At 44.1% G+C, this 23,028-nt stretch overlaps 1 protein-coding gene across 1 annotated transcript in view; it reads right to left on the bottom strand.

Moving 5' to 3' along the window:
• The window catches only part of CCDC170 (coiled-coil domain containing 170), a 252,314-nt gene extending 246,172 nt beyond the window's left edge, over positions 1-6,142 (bottom strand). The window contains exon 1 of the mRNA XM_073672707.1: positions 5,844-6,142. Coding sequence (XP_073528808.1) covers positions 5,844-5,996 — 153 coding nt within the window. The 5' untranslated portion in view covers positions 5,997-6,142. The remainder of the gene's footprint in view (positions 1-5,843) is intronic.
• Positions 6,143-23,028: the final 16,886 nt, after the last annotated feature.

Raw genomic sequence — 23,028 nt, 5'->3', positions numbered from 1 at the left:
CATACATTATTAATTTATGGCGCCACAATTTGGGACGTTACAACTGAATGGAAACAGTAAAGGTAGACGCTATTACTGTATAGGGGAGAAGTGGTGTACGTTATGACTGTATTGGGAAGTGTGCATTACTTTTGTACTTGAGCAGGGCCGGCCCGAACGTATAGGCGAACTAGGCGGCCGCCTAGGGCGCCGACCCTAAGGGGGCGCCAGAGAAAAAATAGAAAAAATTATAAAAAATCTTTTCAAAAGGCAAAAAGTTTTAGAGATGGAAAGAAAAGTGTACATACATTTTTTTACCATAAATTTAAAAGAAAAACCGTTGAGCTTCAATTTACGCACGGAAAGGAGGCGCTAAACTACGGACGTGAGTCGTTTGCATCGTCTGCTGACAGGTGTTTGATCCCGCGCGTTTATTTTGCTCCTAAGTTTTCAAATGTTGGCAAAGCAAAGCAAAGCAACCAAAAATGCACACACTACACTAAGGGGGCACCCGAGAGAAATAAATACGTATACTTAAAAGGTAGGTGTACCATATGGCCTATTTATACGTAGTTTGGACTTTAGGTACTAGGTACTAGTTGGCGATTATATTGATAGATGTCATCAGCAGTCGATGCGGCTAGTGGGAGGAGTCTGTTTTGATGCATTGGCGTAGACTGCCTGGACTGCCAGTCAGGCCAGCTAAGGCAAGAGAGATAGTATCTACGTTTTTTTGCATATCGGCGAGTGCGATTATAATATTTTCGAGGTATGTCTCTATTGTTTGCATGCTTTATCATGTGAGCCATTGCTGTTATTTTGTATATTCATTAGATTCATTGTTCCATGAGGTTTCATGAATGCAAATAGAAAATAGGAGGTTTTAAGTACATTTTTGGCCTAGGTTCTAAAGTGTTAGGCGCTGCGAGGTAGGTATATTGTTTTGATTTTCAAAAATATTGGAAACATTGGAAATTGTTAAAGAAATTTGTGGTTTTTGTCTTAAAAGTAAAATCGTATTATATAATGTTCAGATAACAATTTTAATCCGCGCGTTAACTTTTAGGTAAATGCTGTGTGTTGTAACGAGTCATGGCTGATAAGAAGAAAAAATTTCGGGGCTTCAGAACCGTAAAAGAAAAGCTGAGGAGGAGAAATCACTTTCAAAAATCAAAGGGTCATTTTTAAAATATCTAAGCAATAGAAATGAAGACGCGGAATTCCAAACGTTGGAACAACAGGCTTCTGTTGCCTCGGAAATATCGAATGTGGAAATAGAATTTGTTTCTCATGCTGAAAATAGTGAACTACAACCATCAATATCTGGTGGTAGATCTGATCAAAGTACCAGTACTGACATGGAGGCTGGTACATCTATAGAAATACTACGCAAAGACTATTCGGACGATCCCGCTACGTGGACCGTAATCAATGATGACTTACGCCTAGATGTAGTAAAACTCGGCCCCACACAAGTTAAAGATTTCGATTTTCCTTTGGACACTAATCGTAGAAAATTTTCTTGTGTTCACTATAAACGTTGTCTTGTCAATGGTGAACGTCTTGAACGCAATTGGCTAACGTATTCTATTCAGAAAAATTCAGTTTTTTGTTTTTGCTGCACGTTGTTTCCAGACTCATCACTTCAACTAGGAATCATCAAACGCTCAGCCTTAGGTACTGATGGTGTAAATGACTGGAAAAACATATCTGCTATTTTAGCCAGCCACGAAAAAAGAAAAGATCACATGATTAGCTTTCAAAAATGGAAGGAACTCGAAAATAGACTTAAGATGAACAAGACCATTGCCGAAGAACACTTACGCAAAATTGAAGAGCAAGAAAAATACTGGCATCAAATTTTAGAAAGGTTGATAGCTCTAGTGAGGGTACTAGGTAAGCAAAACTTAGCGTTCCGTGGATCAAATGATGCATTGTTTGCATCTAATAATGGGAACTTTTTGAAATTTGTGGAGTATTTGGCTATGTTCGATCCCGTCATGTGTGAGCACATTCGGAAAATCCGGGACAAAGAGATTCATGCACATTATTTGGGAAAAACAATACAGAATGAGATGATTCAACTGCTAAGTAATGGTATTCAGGAAAAGATTCTTGACGATGTCAAAACTGCAAAATACTTTTCTGTAGAGCTGGATTGTACTTCTGACATGTCTCATGCTGAACAAATGACTATCATTGTTCGGTTTGATTCCACATCAGAAGACAAAAAGTTTGAAATTAAAGAGCACTTCTTGGGATTCATTCCTGTTTCTGATACAACTGGAGGTGGTTTGACAGCCGCTGTCTTGAACAAATTTGAAGAACTGTCGCTCTCTGTGGACAACTTACGAGGGCAAGGCTACGACAATGGGAGCAACATGAAGGGAAAAAACATTGGACTACAAAGACGAATTTTGGACATAAACCCACGTGCATTCTTTGTGCCTTGCAGCTCCCATTCTCTAAACTTAGTTGTCAACGATGCCGCTAAATGTTGTTTTGGAGCGACAACTTTTTTCCTGTTAGTTTAAAATCTCTACGGATTTTTCTCTTCGTCAACTCAGCGTTGGGAAGTACTCGTGCGTCATTTGCCATCTCTGACTCTAAAACCTCTAAGCGAAAGAAGGTGGGAAAGTAAAATTGATGCTCTGGCCCCCCTCCGTTACCAATTGAGCGAAGTCCATGATGCCCTAATGGACATAGCAGAAAATATTAGTCTCACAGGAAGCTCTGGAAATGTCTCCCGGCTAGAAGATCAAGGTCTTGCTAAACAAGTTGGAACCTTTTCTTTCGTTACATCTGTTCTAGTATGGTTCAACATTTTGTACGAAATCAATTTGACAAGTAAGTTACTTCAGTCACAAGAATTCGATTTAGCTGCTGCTTCTCAACACCTTGACAAACCAAAGAAATATCTGCAATCATTAAGAAGCGATGAAGAGTTTGAGAAGCTGTTAGTTGATGCGAGGGAAATCGCAGAAGAGCTTGGCATACCAGCTAATTTTGAGTCAAGTTCTGCGCCAAAACGTTTAAAGAAAAAAAACAGACAGTTCTCTTATGAAGGGAAAGATGAGCCCATAATAAATGAGAAACAGAGTTTCAAAATTAACTTTTACTTTGCGATCTTAGATACTGCTATAAATTCAGTTGATGAGCGGTTCACTCAGCTGAAAGAAATGGAATTGAAATTTGGATTTTTGTACCACATCCGTTCACTTGAGGGAAAACCAATCAAATTTGTTCTGGATAAGTGTAAAGCTCTGGAAAAGTCTCTTACACACAACGAAGTAAAATACATCGATGCCATAGAGCTATGTGGTGAACTGCAGGCAATGTCAAGACGTGTTCCAGAAGATTCATCACCAAAAGACGTTCTTGAACTTTTGCTTAAATCTGACTTGAAAGAAAGTGTCCCCAACCTGGTGGTGGCTCTAAGAATTCTTTTGACTCTGCCTGTGTCCGTGGCCTCAGGAGAGAGAAGCTTCTCAAAACTAAAGCTAATTAAAACATATTTAAGGGCAAATATGACGCAAGAGAGGTTGGTTGGGTTGGCAACAATTTCGATAGAATCTGAAGTTGCTAAACAAATTAATCTCGGTGACTTAGTGTCATCCTTTAAAAAAAAAAAGGCAAGGAAACAAAAATTTTAATTACCTATGGTCGTTTTTGTTTTGTGTTATTGATTACTTTGTATATATTTGTCCTATACAACTTCTCAGAAGATTAAAGAGTTAGGAGAGAGTTAATTAATCATTGTTGTGATTTATTTTGCTCCTAAATTTATATCCCAAGTTTTAATCTACTGCCAAGAATAGTAGGGGCGCAACAAAATAGTTTCGCCTAGGGCGCCATAATCTCTCGGGCCGGCCCTGTACTTGAGCACAAAGATGGACATTACATCTGAATGGGAGCACAAAGAAGAATTTTAGTATTAAATGGGGGCCTCAAAATGGGACATATGCATTAATACTATATGGGGGCAATTCTACTACGAGGGGGTCTCAAAGGGAGATATCACTACTGTAATACATTTTATTTTCGTAGATACTGTTACCATGGAGGGAACAAAAGTGAGGCCATTACTGTGCAGGGCACTAGGGCGGTACTGTTTCACTTTTTTTCTTCATCTGGCGCAGTATAGAAGTGGGGGAAAAAGTGTGGAGGTTAATATAAAAGTGGTCAATCATAGTTGTCTGTGGGTTACTTTCTGCATTGATGTGTCCTAGCTGGAAGAACTAATAGCGCTCTGTGCTGGGTGAAGATGAAAAATGAAAAGGAATGACTTCAATTGGAGGAGTTACTGGTAACACACTGAATTTACAATTTACATTACACGATCTACGGAGCTCCTGTGGTTAACTATCACTGATGGTAATATTAGTGTTAGTACTGTGGCTTTTGATAATGATGAGTATGGTGGCATCATTCAGGTACTATGTGGTCTGGCCATGGTGTGGTGGCATTTATCCCTTTTACGTGGTATTATTGCTATATTGGTCTTGATTTAGTGGATTTTGTTCAGTAACAAGATGGTGGTTATACTCAGACACTATATGGTGATAATATATGGTCATTGTGTGGTGGTATTTATCCCCTTTATGTGGTTTATTATTGGTATATTAGTTTTGGTATGGTTGTTTAGTAACAATATGGTGATATTTCTTATTTTGATGACTGTATGACTACTTTTACTACTTTTTTTTAATGGTACAACACTCAAAAATACCTGAAACAGGGTAAATACATTAATAGATATATATGTGGGTGTTATCCCATAAAGACTAATGTATAACAACCAAGTAGTAGAAAAACACCCAAATAATGATTAAAAATGTTTTTATTAATTCATTAATTAAAACCTGCTTACTGGCAGACCAATAAAATAGATAAAAAGGGGTAACAACAATCAGGAAAGATCACAGAGAAACGTGTGTAAAGTGGATATAATTAGTTTGTAACAATTACATGATAATATAACAACATGATGGATCAAAAAAAGTACTACATAAATATGACCGAAAATACATGTGTCCCAGATGGCACAATAAATAATATATACAATAGTGTCCTTAGTAGATAATATAATAATATGATACCCTAACTCTGTGGACAGAAAATTATATTTAAACAGTGGACTAATAGGTAAATCTATAGTGCATCTATACAGGGAATCAATAGAGATATACCACAGTAGGAAGTAGAGACCACAATGTAAGGTAAATGAATAAAAGTAATAATACCAAGTGTAGCTGTCCTATATTACTGTTAGTACTGTGGCTTTTGATAATGATGAGTATGGTGGCATCATTCAGGTACTATGTGGTCTGGCCATGGTGTGGTGGCATTGATCCCTTTTACGTGGTATTATTGCTATATTGGTTTTGATATAGTGGATTTTGTTCAGTAACAGGATGGTGGTTATATTCAGACACTATGTGGTGATAATATATGGTCATTGTGTGGCAGTATTTATCCCCTTTATGTGGTTTATTATTGGTAACAATATGGTGATATTTGGTAACTGTATGACTACTATTGCTACTTTTTTTAATGGTGAAAGTGAACACATACTGTATGTCCTTGTGGGATCTAGAACAACATCTGACCAACCTGCTGGTGGGGGCCCAGGTCCTAATTTTGCATTTTGGCCCGTAGGACTCTAGTCACGCCACCGGTCAGAGTCAAAGACCCACTGAGAAAGTGTAACATGGTGCGCCGCGGCTCAGGAGAAACTGAATCCATGGAACAGACGTTATAAACAATGCTAAATACAACTTTTCCGGTGATGGCTGAAAAAGGATCTTGTTAAGTGCAGAGAGACACAATATAACGACTCACATAAGTATAAGACATAGGAATACCTCAGTATCACCTCGGGACAGACTTGGAGACAGCGCGCGGAAGGCTTCATTGCTATTCACATCAATACGTCTGCTTCCATGTGCTGCTTCGGCTCTAGGGACACTGGATGGAGAAGCACGGTCACTGGCATTGCTCAGGCTGCTGTTACTCATTCTCAAAGGACTGCAATATAAGTTTCAGGGAAAGAGGGAAAGAATATGGCAAAAATGTCTCTGCCGGCAGCTAATAAGCAAAACTCTGCTGCCAGCGACACCATTAGAGTACAAATGTTACCAGGAGACGAGGCTGCATAGCAACCTGTGTACACATAGGGCCGGGCTGTGCTGTGCAGGCGGGGGTCGGAGCAGGAGTGCACAATGAAGCACAGCTCATCATAGGGCACGTGAGGGAAAAAGGCAGAAATATCTATACGTTTAATGCAAATCGTCAGATTAAATGCTGCTGTTGCGTTACTTGTACCACATATCTAAATAATATAAATGGATATGATTTACATTCAGTCAAAGAGAGAAATGTTTTTTACTTTTTTTTTCAGACTGAGGGTATGTGCCCACGATGCAGAAATGAAGCAGAAAATTTCTGCAGCGTCTCTGCATGTAAAAACGCTTGCAGATTTTACACGCGTTTTTGCAGCGTTTTTACATGCGGATTTGACTTGCGTTTTTCAAATGCATTGGGACCTCAAATCCGCATGCAGAAACGCACAAATAATGGACATGCTGCAGATTTTTCCGCAAGGAAAATCCACTGTGGAAAATTCCGCAGCATGGGCACAGAACATGCAGATTTTCATTGGGGTCATGGGGCACGGATTACCAAGCATTTTGCAAGCGTTTAGGCTGCGGAAAATCCACATCAAAAACGCTTGAAAAACGCATAGTGGGCACACAGCCTGATACAAATGTACATTGGTATAGATAAGATGTACATTATACAGTGCCTTGAAAAAGTATTCATACCCCTGAACGTTTCCACATTTTTTCACACTACACCCTCAAACTTAAATGTATTTTATTGGGATTTATGTGACATATCAACACAAAATACAAAATGACACATGGTTTTCTAAATATTTTTGAAAAATATAAATGTGAAAATTGTGATGTGCATTTTTTTATGGAAAATATTAATACTTTTTGAAGGCACTGGGTACACTGACTTCCATTATATATTGTAAATATCTACTCTGACAGCTATACTTTTCCGATCCTAACCTATGTCAGTGCCAGCTTTGAATTTTATGTACATCATTTGGCGGGAAGGGGTTAAAGCACAGTCTTCAACCCCTTCCTTCCACGGGCAATTTTTGTTTTTGCACTTTTTTTCCTACCCTTCTTCCAATAGCCATAACTTTTTTATTTTTCCAACTACATAGTTGTATGATGGCTCGTTGTTTTTTTTTCCTGTTGCAGGATGAGAAATGCAATTCCGCCATGTTTATTTCTGTTTTGTTTTTATGGCATATATTCTGTTGTAAAAGTTAATATGTATTATGATTCTCTAAGTCAGTAGGATCACAGCAATGCCAAGCTTGTATAGATTTTTTTATTTAAGTGGTGAAAAAAATTCTGAAATTTGTAAAAAAAAATTGGGGGGGGGGGTTGTGTGGCCATATTCCGAGATCTGTAACATTTTTGCTTTTCTATCATTGAGCTGGGACAGGGCTTGTCTTTTTGTTTAACGAGCTGACGTTTTTATTGGCACAATTTTTTGGCATCTATCACGTTATAATCTGTTTTTATTGCATTTTTAGGAAGGAGTTAGTGGCCTAAAAAAATACATTTCTCTTGTTTTGATTTATTTTTTCATTACAGTGTTTGCCAATTGGATTAATGAATTTTATCATTTGATAGATCAGACTTTTATGAAGGTGGCGATAACATATATGTTTCTTTCTTTTTCATTTCTTTATTTTCAAAGGGAGGTGATTTGAACTTTTATATTTTATTTTTTTTAAACTTTACACCTTATTTTTGGTCCCCTTAGGGGACTTGAGCCTTCTATTGTCCAATAACATACTACAGGTGCTTCTCACAAAATTAGAATATCATCAAAAAGTTCATTTATTTCAGTTCTTCAATACAAAAAGTGAAACTCATATGTTAGACAGAGTCATTACAAAAAGAGTGATCTATTTCAAGTGTTTATTTCTGTTAATATTGATGATTATGGCTTACAGCCAATGAAAACACAAAAGTCATTATCTCAGTGAATTAGAATACTTTATAACAACAGCTTGAAAAATGTTTTTAAAATCCTAAATGTTCACCTACTGAAATGTATGTTCAGTAAATTCACTCAATACTTGGTCGGGCCTCCTTTTGCATCAATTACTGCATCAATGCGGCATGGCATGGAGGCGATCAGCCTGTGACACTGCTGAGGTGTTATGGCCAGGTAGCTTTGATAGCAGCCTTCAGCTCGTCTGCATTGTTGGGTCTGGTGTATCTCATCTTCCACTTGAGAATACCCCATAGATTCTCTATAGGGTTAAGGTCAGGCGAGTTTGCTGGCCAATCAAGCACAGTGATACTGTTGTGTGTAAACCAGGTATTGGTACTTTTGGCAGTGTGGACAGGTGCCAAGTCCTGCTGGAGAATGAAATTTCCGTCTCCAAAAAGCTTGTTGGCAGAGGGGAGCATGAAGTGCTCTAAAATTTCCTGGTAGACGGCTGCGCTTACTTTGGTCTTGATAAAACACAGTGGACCTACACCAGCAGATGACATGGCTCCCAAAATCATCACTGATTGTAGAAACTTCACACTAGACCTCAAGCAGCTTGGACAGTGGCGTACCGCCAATGGCGGCAGGCCACGCCACTTCTATGGGGCCCAAGACCGGAAGGGGGCCCGTGAGCCGGGAGGGCCCCAAACAGCGTGGGAACCAGGAGGATAGATGAGTATTGGGGGGTGGGAGGTTGTGGCGGTGGAGGAGCGAGCACACGCGGTAGCCACTGCTGCAGCTACCACGTGTGCCCGCTGCTAAAGGGAAATGAATATTCCCTCTTCTCCACTCCCATGGGCGAATGTTGTGCGGACACATGCAGAAAAAAACACAGTTGAAAAAATGCAGTATTTACGCTATGTCTAGTGTTGAGCGAGTGTGTTCTATTAACCCTTTCGCCGAGTAAGCTCGGGCCGAGCTCCGAGTATTTACAGCTGCTCGGTGATATGTTTGAATCGCTCCGTGTGCATGATTTGCGACTGTTTGACAGTTTTACTACATGTGAGGAATGTCTATTTCTTACACATTCCTCACATGTAATAAAGCTGTCAAAAAGTTGCAAATCATGCACACGGGAGCGATTCAAACATATCACCGAGCAGCAGTAACTACTCGGAGCTCGCCCGAGCATACTCGGAACAGAACAAACTCGTTCAACACTAGCTATGTGTGAACCCAGCTTCAGAGTTACATTTTTATTAATTTTTATGAGTTTAATAGAGAAAAAATATCAGTGATGCCATTTTTTACACCATTTACTGAACCCCATAAATAATCTGATAGCTGTGTTGTGCAGGTCGTTAAGATTGCTGGGACTCCAAATACACTGCTCAAAAAAATAAAGGGAACACTTAAAAAACAGAATATAACTCCAAGTAAATCAAACTTCTGTGAAATCAAACTGTCCACTTAGGAAGCAACACTGATTGACAATCAATTTCACATGCTGTTATGCAAATGGAATAGACAATAGATGGGAATGTTTGGCAATTATAAGACACCCTCAGTAAAGGAGTGGTTCAGCAGGTGGGGACCACATACCACATCTCAGTACCAATGCTTTATGGCTGATGTTTTGGTCACTTTTGAATGTTGGTTGTGCTCTCACACTCGTGGTAGCATGGGACGGACTCTACAACCCACGGAAGTTGCTCAGGTAGTGCAGCTAATCCAGGATGGCACATCAATGCGGGCTGTGGCAAGAAGGTTTGCTGTGTCTGTCAGCGTAGTGTCCAGAGGCTGGAGGCGCTACCAGGAGACAGGCCAGTACACCAGGAGACGTGGAGGGGGCCGTAGGAGGGCAACAACCTAGCAGCAGGACTGCTACCTCCGCCTTTGTGCAAGGAGGAACAGGAGGAGCACTGGCAGAGTCTTGCAAAATGACCTCCAGCAGGCCACAAATGTGCATGTGTCTGCACAAACGGTTAGAAATCGACTCCATCAGGGTGGTATGAGGGCCCGACGTCCACAGATGGGGGTTGTGCTCACAGCCCAACACCGTGGAGGACGCTTGGCATTTACCACAGAACACCAGGATTGGCAAAGTCGCCACTGGCGCCCTGTGCTCTTCACAGATGAAAGCAGGTTCACACAGAGCACATGTGACAGACGTGACAGAGTGTGGAGACGCCGTGGGGAGCGATCTGCTGCCTGCAACATCCTTCAATGATTTCCATTGATTATTTTTGTGTGATTTTGTTGTCAGCACATTCAACTTTGTACAGAACAAAGTATTCAATGAGAATATTTCATTCATTCAGATCTAGGATGTGTTATTTGAGTGTTCCCTTTATTTTTTTGAGCAGAGTATGTTCATGCTATTTGCTGATTTATGATGTTATATACAATGTATCTCTATGTATCAGTACAATCTTCCTGGGGGTCAATGCCTGCAATACAGATCAAGTATACAAAAATTATCCTGTTTCCAACACTATATCCTGTGGCTCATGGCTTTAGCTGTTGTTTGCAATTATAGAGGTTGTGGATTCAAGTCATGGGGAGGCTCACAAAAAAATAGAAAATTACATTTTTGTAATTGTTTTTTATTGTGTTTAGCAGTTTTATAGGAACAAAAAAACATTTTCTTTACCTCTAGAAAACAGGGACATGGAAATATACTGCTATTTACAATGTATCTCTATGTAAATGTATAATCTGCTTCTGGGTTCAAATTCTGCTATGTTTATCATTATGGGCTGTGGCACATAACTAGAGCTGCAACGTGCAAGCATGAGATCGCAAGTTTGAGTCTTGGGAAGATCAGAGAAGATAATTGTTTATTTAATTTATGTCAGAGGAGAGAGATGTGCCCCCCCACCCCCACTGAGGAGGAGCCACAGAGCGATGACAAAATCAGAGAAAGGTGAGTATTAGGCTGGAGTCACACTAGCGTATAAAAAATCGGTCCAATGTTGATTCAGAAATGTAGGACGAGTACCATGCGATTTTTCTCAACTAGCATCCCTTTAACATCAGATTTTACATACTAGATAGAGACATTGAATAAATAGGATAGATGTCCTGTAGATATTTAATGAATGTCACAAGCCCCTTATATATAATAAACTAGCACCCTTTAATGCCTTTCATGTGAGACTACGAGTGTTTAGCCTTATAAAAAAATAAATAAAAAAAATGGTGTGGGGTCCCCCCTTTTTTAATAACCAGCTAAGGGAAAGTAGACAGCTGTGAGCTGGTGCTATTATTCTGGGAAAGGGCTATTATCCATGGCCCCTCCCAGCCTAATAATATCAGCCCACTTTCTCCTTAGCCTTTGCTGGTTATTACAAATAGGGGGAACCCACATCATTTTTTTCTCACACCCATCCGATTCTGGCAGACAAATCACAGCATGCTACAATTTTTTCTCAGTCCAAACCGAGCTGAGAAAAACTCAGATAGGCACTGAATCATAATAAAACATTGGTCAGGGTGCAATGCGGTTTTCTCGCATTTCACTCCTCCTTATTATTTGCTAATGTGAGTGAGCCCTTAGAAGTTGGGACTGAGCCCTGAACCTGGGACAGTTGGGAACTATGCATTAAGTGCCACGTGCCTTTTAATTAATTAGGCATATCTTACTCATGAGAGACCATCTTTAAGACTGGTGTATGAAATGATAGTCTTAATGAATCATGTCATATGTGTGTGTGAATAAAAAAATGTAAAAAATTACAGACGAAAAAGTCTTGGGGTATGCGTATACAACATCTTTTTCAGGAGGGCAAACAACTGAGTTTCTCAAGCGGAAAATGCTTCAGGAAACGCTGAAATTTTTTTTTTCTTGAAGTCTTTTGTAGCATTTTTTTTTCTTAAGCCCTTTTTTGACATTCTTGACTGCCAGAGTTTTTTTGCCTTTACCAGCATTTTTGTGATGTCTATTTTAACGTAGCAGCTACACAGAGAGAACTTTGGTCATGCGACCTTTATTGTGCAGTGTAGCCCCAGCTTAAATTTGTGGCCTAGAAACCCATTTTAGTTTAATACTCCTGGTATAGGGTGTTTCAGAGTAAAAAATACCTAAAGAATGGTTGACTCACTTTTTTTAACCACTTAGCGTCTTTGGAAAACCTGAAGTGGTTAAAAGTCGCTCAAAAGTCTGTACATATAAACAGTAAAGGTGCGTTCTCATTGCTTTCTGTGTCCCCGTCGGGGCATATGTTTATAGTCCCACAAAAAACAGGTTCCGGAAGTATGCGCTGACGGGGCCCAGATGCAGGTGTATACTCCAAAAAATGATGCAGGTCAGAGCGCACGTTCGCTCTGTCTGCATCATTACAGTCTATGGCTCATGCTTCAAACATGCCTCAATCACACCAATCCTCAAAAAGCCCACCCTTGACACATTCTCACTGTCTAGCTATCGCCCCATATCACTTCTCCCCTATGCCTCAAAACTACTGGAACAACACGTCCATTCTGAGCTGTCCTCCCACCTCTCCTCCTGCTCCCTCTTCTAGCGCCTACAATCTGGTTTCCGACCGCACCATTCTACTGAAACCGCACTGACCAAAGTCACCAACGACCTATTAAACGCCAAATCTAAGCGACACTACTCTGTCCTCCTCCTCCTAGACCTGTCATCTGCCTTCGACACAGTGGACCATTCCCTCTTACTACAAACTCTCTCATCTCTCGGCATCACAGACTTGGCCCTATCCTGGATCTCATCATACCTAACAGACAGGACATTCAGTGTCTCTCACTCACAGACCACCTCCTCATCTCGCCCCCTATCTGTCGGTGTGCCCCAAGGTTCAGTTCTAGGACCCCTGCTCTTCTCCATCTACACCTTAGGCCTGGGACAGCTCATAGAGTCTCATGGCTTTCATTATCACCTCTATGCTGATGACACACAGATCTACCTCTCTGGACCCGATATCACCTCCTTACTAACCAAAATCCCACAATGTCTGTCTGCTATTTCATCCTTCTTCTCTGCTAGATTTCTAAAACTTAACATGGACAAAACAGAATTCATCATCTTTCCGCCATCTCATTCAACCCCCCCAACTGACCTATCCATCATAGTCAATGGCTGCCCACTATTCCCAGTCCCTCAAGCTCGCTCTCTTGGGGTAACCCTGGACTCTGAACTCTCCTTCAAACCACATATCCAAGCCCTTTCCACTTCCTGCCGACTCCAACTCAAAAATATCTCCCGGATCCGCACATTCCTCAACCATGAATCTGCAAAAACACTAGTGCACGCCCTCATCATCTCCCGCCTTGACTACTGCAACCTCCTACTCTGTGGCCTCCCTTCCAACACTCTCGCACCCCTCCAATCCATCCTAAACTTTGCTGCCCGACTAATCCACCTGTCCCCCTGCTATTCCCCGGCCTCTCCTCTCTGTCAATCTCTTCACTGGCTCCCCATTGCCCAGAGACTCCAGTTCAAAACCCTATCCATGACATACAAAGCCATTCACTACCTGTCTCCTCCATATATCTCTGACCTAGTCTCCCGCTACATACCCGCATGCAAACTCCGATCCTCACAAGATCTCCTTCTCTACTCCCCTCTAATCTCCTCCTCCCACAATCGCATACAAGATTTTGCCCGTGCTTCCCCCCTACTCTGGAACTCTCTACCCCAACATATCAGACTCTTGTCGACCGTGGAAACCTTAAAAAAGAGCCTGAAGACCCACCTCTTCCGACAAGCCTACAACCTGCAGTAACCACCACTCCACAAATACCGCTGCACGACCAGCTCTATCCTCACCTACTGTATCCTCACCCATCCCTTGTAGACTGTGAGCCCTCACGGGCAGGGTCCTCGCTCCTCCTGTACCAGTCGCCGTCACATTGTGTTCAAGATTATTGTAATTGTTCTTGAATGTATACCCCTTCTTCACATGTAAAGTGCCATGGAATAAATGGCGCTATAATAATAAATAATAATAATGGCCCGAACGGCGCATACATCTGGACATCGTTTTGTGGGTTATGTCAGAGTTATGCCCTGACGGGGACACAGAACGCACTGGGAAAGCACCCTAAGGGTATATGCATACGTTAAGTATTTTTACCATTTTCTTAAAGCACCACTCCAGGTTTTTTTTTTATTGCACCACTGGAGTGGTGCTTTAAATGTAAATCACTTTATAAGTTCATGTAAATGTAAGTTCACTTTGCTGCTACTAGGAAATCCTTCAGGTTTTGTGAAAAAACTGTGCAAAAAAACACAACAAAAACGCAATGTGTACACAGGCCCTAAGTTGTTTTTACTTAGAAATGCATATATTCAATCTTTTCAGTGTTTAGATAGCGCTTCTTTAGGCTGTTTTCAGAGAGGAATCCACCCGAAAAAGACTTGTGTGCACATAACCTAAAAGGGTTTTAACACACATTGATGGCTTCCTTACAAGACACATGAAACATCTACATGGAGCATTGATGGAGGCACCTGAGGCCCAGTCAATCAAATGGAGGACTATTGATAATTCACATATAATCTCATGTGTTATAGGGGTAAGGATACGAATAGATGTCAACAAGCTACCAAAAACCTTGCTGACATGGAATAATTCATGCTTATTAATGATTGTGTGTTTTGTCGGTTAGGTCAGTATCACAAGGTGGCCAACAGCCACAACTACTAGTGTTGAGCGAACATGCTCGACACTGCTCGGTACTCGCCCGAGCATCACGCTACTCGGGATGTTCGGCGAGCACCGAGCATTTCCGGGTTACTCGGGCGGGAGCTCGGGTCTCCGCCCTGCATGTTTGGCGCTCTTTACAGAGTCAATGAACATGCAGGGATTGCCAGCCAGTCACTGTAATGCTGCAGCCATGTTGGTTGTGGGCATTACAGTGATTGGCTGGCCGCACAGCGTCACCTCGAGTAATTAAAACGGGGCGCCGCCATCTTGGACACAGTCGCTCCGGATTAGACAGTGTAGGGACAGAGCTGCTGATTTAGGGAGAGATATAAACTGCGAAATAGTTAGTGTAGGGTCTGTAAAGGCTGCCAGAACAAACAAACAGTCCTTTTCAGGACTAATATCCATCCCAGATACCAGGCAGGCAGGCTGTATAGGAGACACAGTGGTTATACCAGCAAACACTGCATTACAGTCCTGTGTGCTCCTGTTGCTGAAATTGCTGGACTTAGCACCAGGTGTCGGGGGCCAGGAAAAATCCTTTTTTTTCCATCTAAATCCTCCTTTTTTTTCCCTCCTTCACACTGTACAAATACCCGTCTTATTAACCTTTTGGTGTGTCCCCCCCCCAAAAAAAAGCGTGTCTCTGATTTTTCAGACACAAATATAACTGTTGAAAATAGTCTGGTGTAGGCTAGAGAAACAGAAGTGTTGTTTTGCACTTCCACGGTTCAAACCTCTGTATTATCCATTTTGGGCCATTTGTATCTAAAAAAAAAACAGTTTGAGTGTGTCGCTCACTGTTCAGCCGCAAATATCTCTATTTAAAAAAGTGTGGTATACCCCAGTAAACAATAACTGTGGTTTTGCCATCCCACGGTAAAAAATCTCTATTATTCAGCTTTTGGCAGTTTTTTCCGTAAAGAAAAACAGTAGTGTCTCCTGACTGTTGTGACACAAAAATATATCTGTTGAAAATAGTCTTGTGTAGGCCCGACATCCCAGTGTGGTTTCGCAGTTCCACGGGTCAAATCGCTGTACTATCCAGTTTTGGGCCTTTGGTATCTAAAAAAAAAGCAGTTTGAGTATGTCGCTCACTGTTCAGCCGCAAATATCTCTATTTAAAAAAGTGTGGTATACCCCAGTAAACAATAACTGTGGTTTTGCCATCCCACGGTAAAAAATCTCTATTATTCAGCTTTTGGTAGTTTTTTCCGTAAAGAAAAACAGTAGTGTCTCCTGACTGTTGTGACACAAAAATATATCTGTTGAAAATAGTCTTGTGTAGGCCCGACATCCCAGTGTGGTTTTGCAGTTCCACGGGTCAAATCACGGTACTATCCAGTTTTGGGCCTTTGGTATCTAAAAAAAAAGCAGTTTGAGAGTGTCGCTCACTGTTCAGCCGCAAATATCTCTATTTAAAAAAGCGTGGTATACCCCAGTAAACAATAACTGTGGTTTTCCTCTTCCACGGTTCTAATCTACTCTGTATTACCCTTTTTCCATTGATAGTGCAAGTGTAAGCTATTTTACTTCATTTACAATGGGCAAGGCGCGTGGCAAGGGACGTGGAAGTGGACGTTCTGGTGATGGTTCGTGCAGAGGACGGGGCCGTGGCCAAGGTGAAAATGTGCCACAACCAACAGCCACATCTTCTCGCTCCCACTTCTTGACCGAATTACTAGGGAAGCACAGAACAACACCAGTATTGAGAACTGATCAGTGTGAACAGGTTATTAATTGGATAGCAGACAATACTTCCAGTTACCTGGGCACCACCACCTCCGGTCTGTCTTCCACACGGTCAACTCTTAGTAGCCGTGAGTCTCGACCGCATACTCCTCCTCACCCTGATGCTCCTTCCTCCCACCATGCCGAGTGTCGTCAGACAGCAAGTGATCCCACACTTGGACACTCTGAAGAGCTGCTCACTGGTCCATTTCCATATTTGGGCCCCTCGCCTGATACGCTTGAAGTGGTGGAAGAGGAGATCCCATGTTGCGATGACCAAATATTTGAACAGCCACGGCCACAGGAAGTCGACGTTGGCAATCTGTCACAAGAGGTGGACGATGACGAGACACAATTGCCAGGAAGTGAGGAGGAGGATCGTGGTGCGCAAGTGGAAGAGGAGGAGGTGGTGGATGATCTAGTAACTGACCCAACGTGGAAGGAGGACATGCAGAGTGAGGCCAGCAGCACACAGGGGGAGGGAGGCAGAGTACCCCAATAGGCAGGAAGAAGCAGTGTGGTGGTCGCAGACAGAAGGCAGGCAACCGTTCCCCGTAACACCAACACGAGGGACGTTGCCAGTACAAGTGGTAGGTCTTCCAGAGTCTGGAATTTTTTTAAAGACTCTGCTGATAACCCCAAAAAGGCCATATGTTCCACCTGCCATGCCAGCATCAGCAGGGGTGACAAAACTACCAGCCTGACCACCACCAGCATGATCAGGCACATGGCAGCAAAGCACCCGACTTTGTGGGGCGAAACCCAGGGTCCACGACCAGTGTCAGCGGGTGTCACCACTGCTTCTTCCACTGTTGTGCGTGCAATAGAACCCCCTGTTGTGTGTGCAAGGCAATCCCCTGTCCATACTGCATGTAAAGATGCCCCCTCCTCTCAGTCTTCACTTGTTATGGCAGTTTCTCAAGAAACAGCATCAACGTCCACTTCCACGTCCCACCGCAGCGTTCAATTGTCCATATCCCAGACCTTTGAACGAAAGCGGAAATTCGCAGCTAACGCCCCACAGGCCACAGTCCTAAATTCGCACATTTCACAACTGCTTGCATTGGAAATGCTGCCTTTTAGGCTGGTGGAGACGGAATCCTTCCGCAATCTTATGGCGGTGGCCGTCCCTCGGTACTCGGTCCCCAGCCGACACTATTTTGGACACGTGGACAAGTGCTTGTGGCCAGGGACGGTACATCTCTCTGACGGCACACTGGGTAAACATAGTGGAAGCCGGGACCCAGTCGGACCTTGGGACGGAACACATCCTCCCCACACCGAGGATTGCGGGCCCTATGTCAGTCAGAGTTGCCCCCACAGTGTACAGCTCCTGCGCATCCTCCTCCTCCTCCTCATGTTCAGCCTCCATCTCAGATATCACCATATCAGTTACAAGCTGGAAGCATTGCAGTACTGACTCCGCCAAGCGGCAACAGGCTGTGCTGAAACTCATAAGCTTAGGTGATAAACCTCACACTGCTTGTGAGTTGTGGACAGCTGTGAAAGAGCAGGCAGATCTGTGGCTGAGACCGCTGAACCTACATCCCGGCATGGTCGTGTGTGACAATGGCCATAACCTGGTGGCGGCTCTGAGGCGAGGTGAGATCACACACGTACCATGCCTGGCTCATGTGCTTAACCTCGTGGTTCAGCGGTTTCTTAAATCGTACCCCGTGTTGCCAGATCTGCTCGTGAAAGTACGCCGCCTGTCAGCTCATTTTCGCAAGTCGGCTACAGCTTCCGCCGCCCTTGCTGTGTTGCAGCAGCGTTTGCAGCTTCCGGCACACACCGACTGGTGTGTGATGTCCCCACACGTTGGAACTCTACCCTCCACATGTTGCAAAGGATTTGTGAGCAGAAGAGAGCAGTTGTGGAGTACCAGCTGCAACAAGGCCGTCGATATTCAGGTCAGACTCCACACATAAGACCTCAGGAGTGGACCTGGATGTCTGACATATGTACCATCCTGACAAACTTTGAGGAGGCCACCAAGATGGTGAGTGGCGATGACGCCATCATTAGTGTCAGCATCCCACTTGTCTGTCTTTTGCAACGCTCTCTGCAGAGAATTAAAGAGGAGGCATTGCAGCCAGAGTATGATGAGATGGATCAAGAAGCCGTAGCGACGATTACACACAGCCCAGCCTCATCTCATCCCGACGTGCATTGGGGGACAATGAGGGAGAGGAGGAGGAGGAGGAAGAACAGGAGCTGCTATCATGCGTTGTAGACGGTAGTACCTGTACAAGTGTCATACCGTCGGTTCAGCGTGGGTGGCCTGAGGACAGGGGGGAGGAGGAAGAGGAGGAGGAAGAGGAGGAGGAGGAGGAGAGCATGGTCAGTCGTCATCTTGGTGAGGACACGGAAATCTTGCCCGTTACCAGTCTGGCACGCATGGCTGACTTTATGTTACGCTGCCTTAACCGTGACCCTCGCGTTGTCAAAATGTTGGGTGACAGTCATTACTGGTTGGTGACACTTGTAGACCCCCGCTACAAGGACAACTTTCAATCTCTTATTCCTGAGGTGGAGAGGTCTACAAAAATGGGGCAATACCAGAAGGCCCTTGCTGCAGAACTCTTAAAAAAATTCCCATCTGAACACGCTAGCGGCAGAGGTCACAGTTCGTTGCCCAACCAAGGCGTACAAGTGAGAGAGATGCAACTCCAATCCAGCAGAGGCAGGGGAACACTGTCAACGTTCTGGGACAGTTTTCTGACACCCGCCCAGCTTACAGGCCCTGAGGCGCGGGGTACTCTCACAAGGAGTGGAAAGTTTCAAAAGATGGTGAGGGAGTACCTTGCCGATCGTACCAGCATCCTCCGTGATTCCTCTGTGCCTTTTAATTATTGGGTATCCAAGCTGGACACTTGGAATGAACTCGCTCTGTACGCCTTGGAGGTCTTGGCCTGCCCTGCCGCTAGCTTGTTATCGGAGCGTGTTTTTAGTGCCGCTGGGGGAATTATAACTGATAAGCGCACTCGCCTGTCAACTGACAATGCTGACAAGCTGACCCTTATCAAAATGAACAAGGGCTGGATTGGGCCAGACTTCTCATCACCACCAAATGACAGCAGAGTAACATAAAGTCAAATCCAGTGTGTTATTTCGGGAGGTGTATTCACATGCACCGCTTCACACCCACACATGGGTATACGCTTCCTCGTTTCGGCTGTTTAATCTTCTTCTCCTTATCCTCAGCCTCCACCAAGACTATACCACCAGGGTGCCAGCATTGCAAGTTCCTCCGTCCTTATTTTTGGCAGCTTTTGCTTGCAAGGTATAAGCAAATACTATGGGACACTCACTCCCCAATAATGGGACTTATGTTTGTATTATGCTGTACTGCATGGCTCTTGTAAGGGGCATTGCAAGTTGCTCCGTCCTAATTTTTGGCAGCTTTTGCTTGGAAAGCATAAGCAAATACTATGGGACACCCACTCCCCAATAATGGGACTTATGTTTGGAATATGCTGTACTGCATGGCTCTTGTAAGGGGCATTGCAAGTTGCTCCGTCCTAATTTTTGGCAGCTTTTGCTGGGAAAGCATAAGCAAATACTATGGGACACCCACTCCCCAATAATGGGACTTATGTTTGTAATATGCTGTACTGCATGGCTCTTGTAAGGGGCATTGCAAGTTGCTCCGTCCTAATTTTTGGCAGCTTTTGCTGGGAAAGCATAAGCAAATACTATGGGACACCCACTACCCAATAATGGGACTTATGTTTGTAATATGCTGTACTGCATAGCTCTTGTAAGGGGCATTGCAAGTTGCTCCGTCCTAATTTTTGGCAGCTTTTGCTTGGAAAGCATAAGCAAATACTATGGGACACCCACTCCCCAATAATGGAACTTATGTTTGTAATATGCTGTACTGCATGGCTCTTGTAAGGGGCATTGCAAGTTGCTCCGTCCTAATTTTTGGCAGCTTTTGCTTGAAAAGCATAAGCAAATACTATGGGACACCCACTCCCCAATAATGGGACTTATGTTTGTAATATGCTGTACTGCATGGCTCTTGTAAGGGGCATTGCAAGTTGCTCCGTCCTAATTTTTGGCAGCTTTTGCTGGGAAAGCAAAAGCAAATACTATGGGACACCCACTCCCCAATAATGGGACTTATGTTTGTAATATGCTGTACTGCATGGCTCTTGTAAGGGGCATTGCAAGTTGCTCCGTCCTAATTTTTGGCAGCTTTTGCTTGGAAAGCATAAGCAAATACTATGGGACACCCACTCCCCAATAATGGGACTTATGTTTGTAATATGCTGTACAGCATGGCTCTTGTAAGGGGCATTGCAAGTTGCTCCGTCCTAATTTTTGGCAGCTTTTGCTTGGAAAGCATAAGCAAATACTATGGGACACCCACTCCCCAATAATGGGACTTATGTTTGTAATATGCTGTACTGCATGGCTCTTGTAAGGGGCATTGCAAGTTGCTCCGTCCAAATTTTTGGCAGCTTTTGCTGGGAAAGCATAAGCAAATACTATGGGACACCCACTCCCCAATAATGGGACTTATGTTTGTAATATGCTATACTGCATGTGACGCGCCCCCTGGGCCGTGTGTACACGTGTGTGGAATACCCGGTGCCGGGTCTCTGGGGTCTGTAGTCTCCGTGGCGGTGACCCGGTCCCGTGGCTCAGGCTGGTCAAACCAGTGGCAGTCTTTCTTAGGTTTTGAGGTTAATTGTCCGACTGCGCCACCCGTGGATTGCGGTCAGGGAGTACCACCGCTGCGAGGCAGACCGCTGAGGCTGGTGCTGTGTGCGCAGCATAGAATGGGATAACTCCCCTCGGGAGGAGTATAGCCTCAGGGCAGTGAGTGTGGAAGATGGGGGTGATGGTGCACGAGCGCAGCAGGAATGACTCAGAGTCTTTGCAGTGCAGTTCAGGGTCTTTACTGATGATTATAAGGTAGACCCTCCCGGGAGTACTGGCTAGCATAAGAGGTCTGGTCAGTCTGTGAGCAATCAGGAGTTCCCCTGGCCAGGTGGAGTTGTAGGCCTCCCTGTCTGTCTGCACTCTTCCTGGCTACCTTGCTGTAAGCGGGTAGAAGTAGCCCACGTCCCTGAGTGTACCGTGTAGTGCTCACCCGTATGGCTGGTGACTTGGGGCCTTCTGTTAGCCTCCACTCCACGACGGCGGTGCTGGTCCCTTGCTTGTGACTGAGCCTCCGGGCTTCTATGGCCAGAGGACCTGAAATCCCCTGCCGGCTGGTTTCTGCTGCTGGATATATAAGTCCTCACAGCTTCGGACTCCTGTGTCCGGTTCCTATTGTCTTCTGCCAGGGCGAGCTCTGCTCAGCTTCCAGCCCCTGGTCTTTAGCTCCTAGCTCCTACAGAGCTCCTTGCTGTTACTTTCCCTTGCTCTCACTCTGACTCTGACTGTTCTCTGACTCACTCAACCCCGCCCCAGATCCAGTTTATAAGGGCAGAATTCTCCCCTCCCAGGATTGGGGCAGGAGGATGTTGCATGTTTAAGGGATCCTGACCAGGAAACCTCCCTCTTGCTCTCCGACGTAATATCTCTATTACTGTGGTGACCAGACCCCTGGGGTGCCACACATGGCTCTTGTAAGGGGCATTGCAGTTCCTCATAATTTTTGGAAAGCCTTCCATTCACTGCTTAGGCCAACAGTGCACGGGAGACCCAGTTGCTATAAATGGAAAAAAAGGTTTAGTTAACGCCCTCTGACCTCCATGTCATTTCCAAGGGGCATTGGAGTGGCTCGAAATTTTTGGTAGGCATTGCACTCACTGTATGCCCTATAACTGTGTAGCTGAACCGCTCCTTTTGTTACAGAAACATATCCTACAAAACATATCTGGTTGACTGGCCTGATATTGATGTGAATGGTCCCTGTTCCTCCTGCTCTTTCTCCTTTGCCACTACCTCATCCATCGTTTATCACCTGAAGCTTTGTTTTAACGGGAGTCATAGAACTTGGATAGTAGCAGGAAAACATCCAGCAATCCTCGGAGGAGGTAGAATATGCGCCAAAACGCTGACCACCTCAGGCCTAGCCGCTACTACATACATGCGCTTGCATTACAACAAAACAAAGCAGATGCTAACTTCTATCATCCTCATCATGCTCCTCACCTTGGCACTCTCAACTCCCCTGATGGAGAAGCCAGGGCCCACCGGAGGAGTCTGATAGTCCGGTGGGCTCGGCCAATGCTGCCCTAAAGCAGGCCAGGCTAAGAAAAGTGTGGGAAAGGTTACCGGGACAAATAGGGGTGGCTGGGGACCGAGTATGGACACCCGGCCACCCCCTGGACGCTGGGGAGCAAGCGGGGACACCCGGCCACCAGGCTGCTGGGGACTGAGTATGGATACCAGGCCGCCGACACAGCCATGGCGTGGTGGCCAGATTCCGCCTCCACATGCCTAAAAGGCCCAATTTCAAGTTCAAGCAAGCAAGCAGTATGGTATTGCAGCCTGTGGGTGGGTGGGTGGCAGGCTGCATACTTGAGCTTGTATTGCAAGGAATGGGGGAGGTACAATTGAACACTGCCCTGGGACTAGAACTTGCATGGGGATAGTTGCAAGTCTGCATCTTCTGATGCGGTAAGGATCACTTATGATGGGCACACTTTTAGACAGTGAC

The sequence above is a fragment of the Phyllobates terribilis genome, unplaced genomic scaffold, assembly GCF_046119375.1.
Source record: "Phyllobates terribilis strain yellow unplaced genomic scaffold, ASM4611937v1 Scaffold_3__8_contigs__length_932513732, whole genome shotgun sequence".
Classification (NCBI taxonomy): domain Eukaryota; kingdom Metazoa; phylum Chordata; class Amphibia; order Anura; family Dendrobatidae; genus Phyllobates; species Phyllobates terribilis.
Note: the sequence above shows the minus strand (reverse complement) of the source record. Positions and strands in the feature narration are given on the sequence as shown.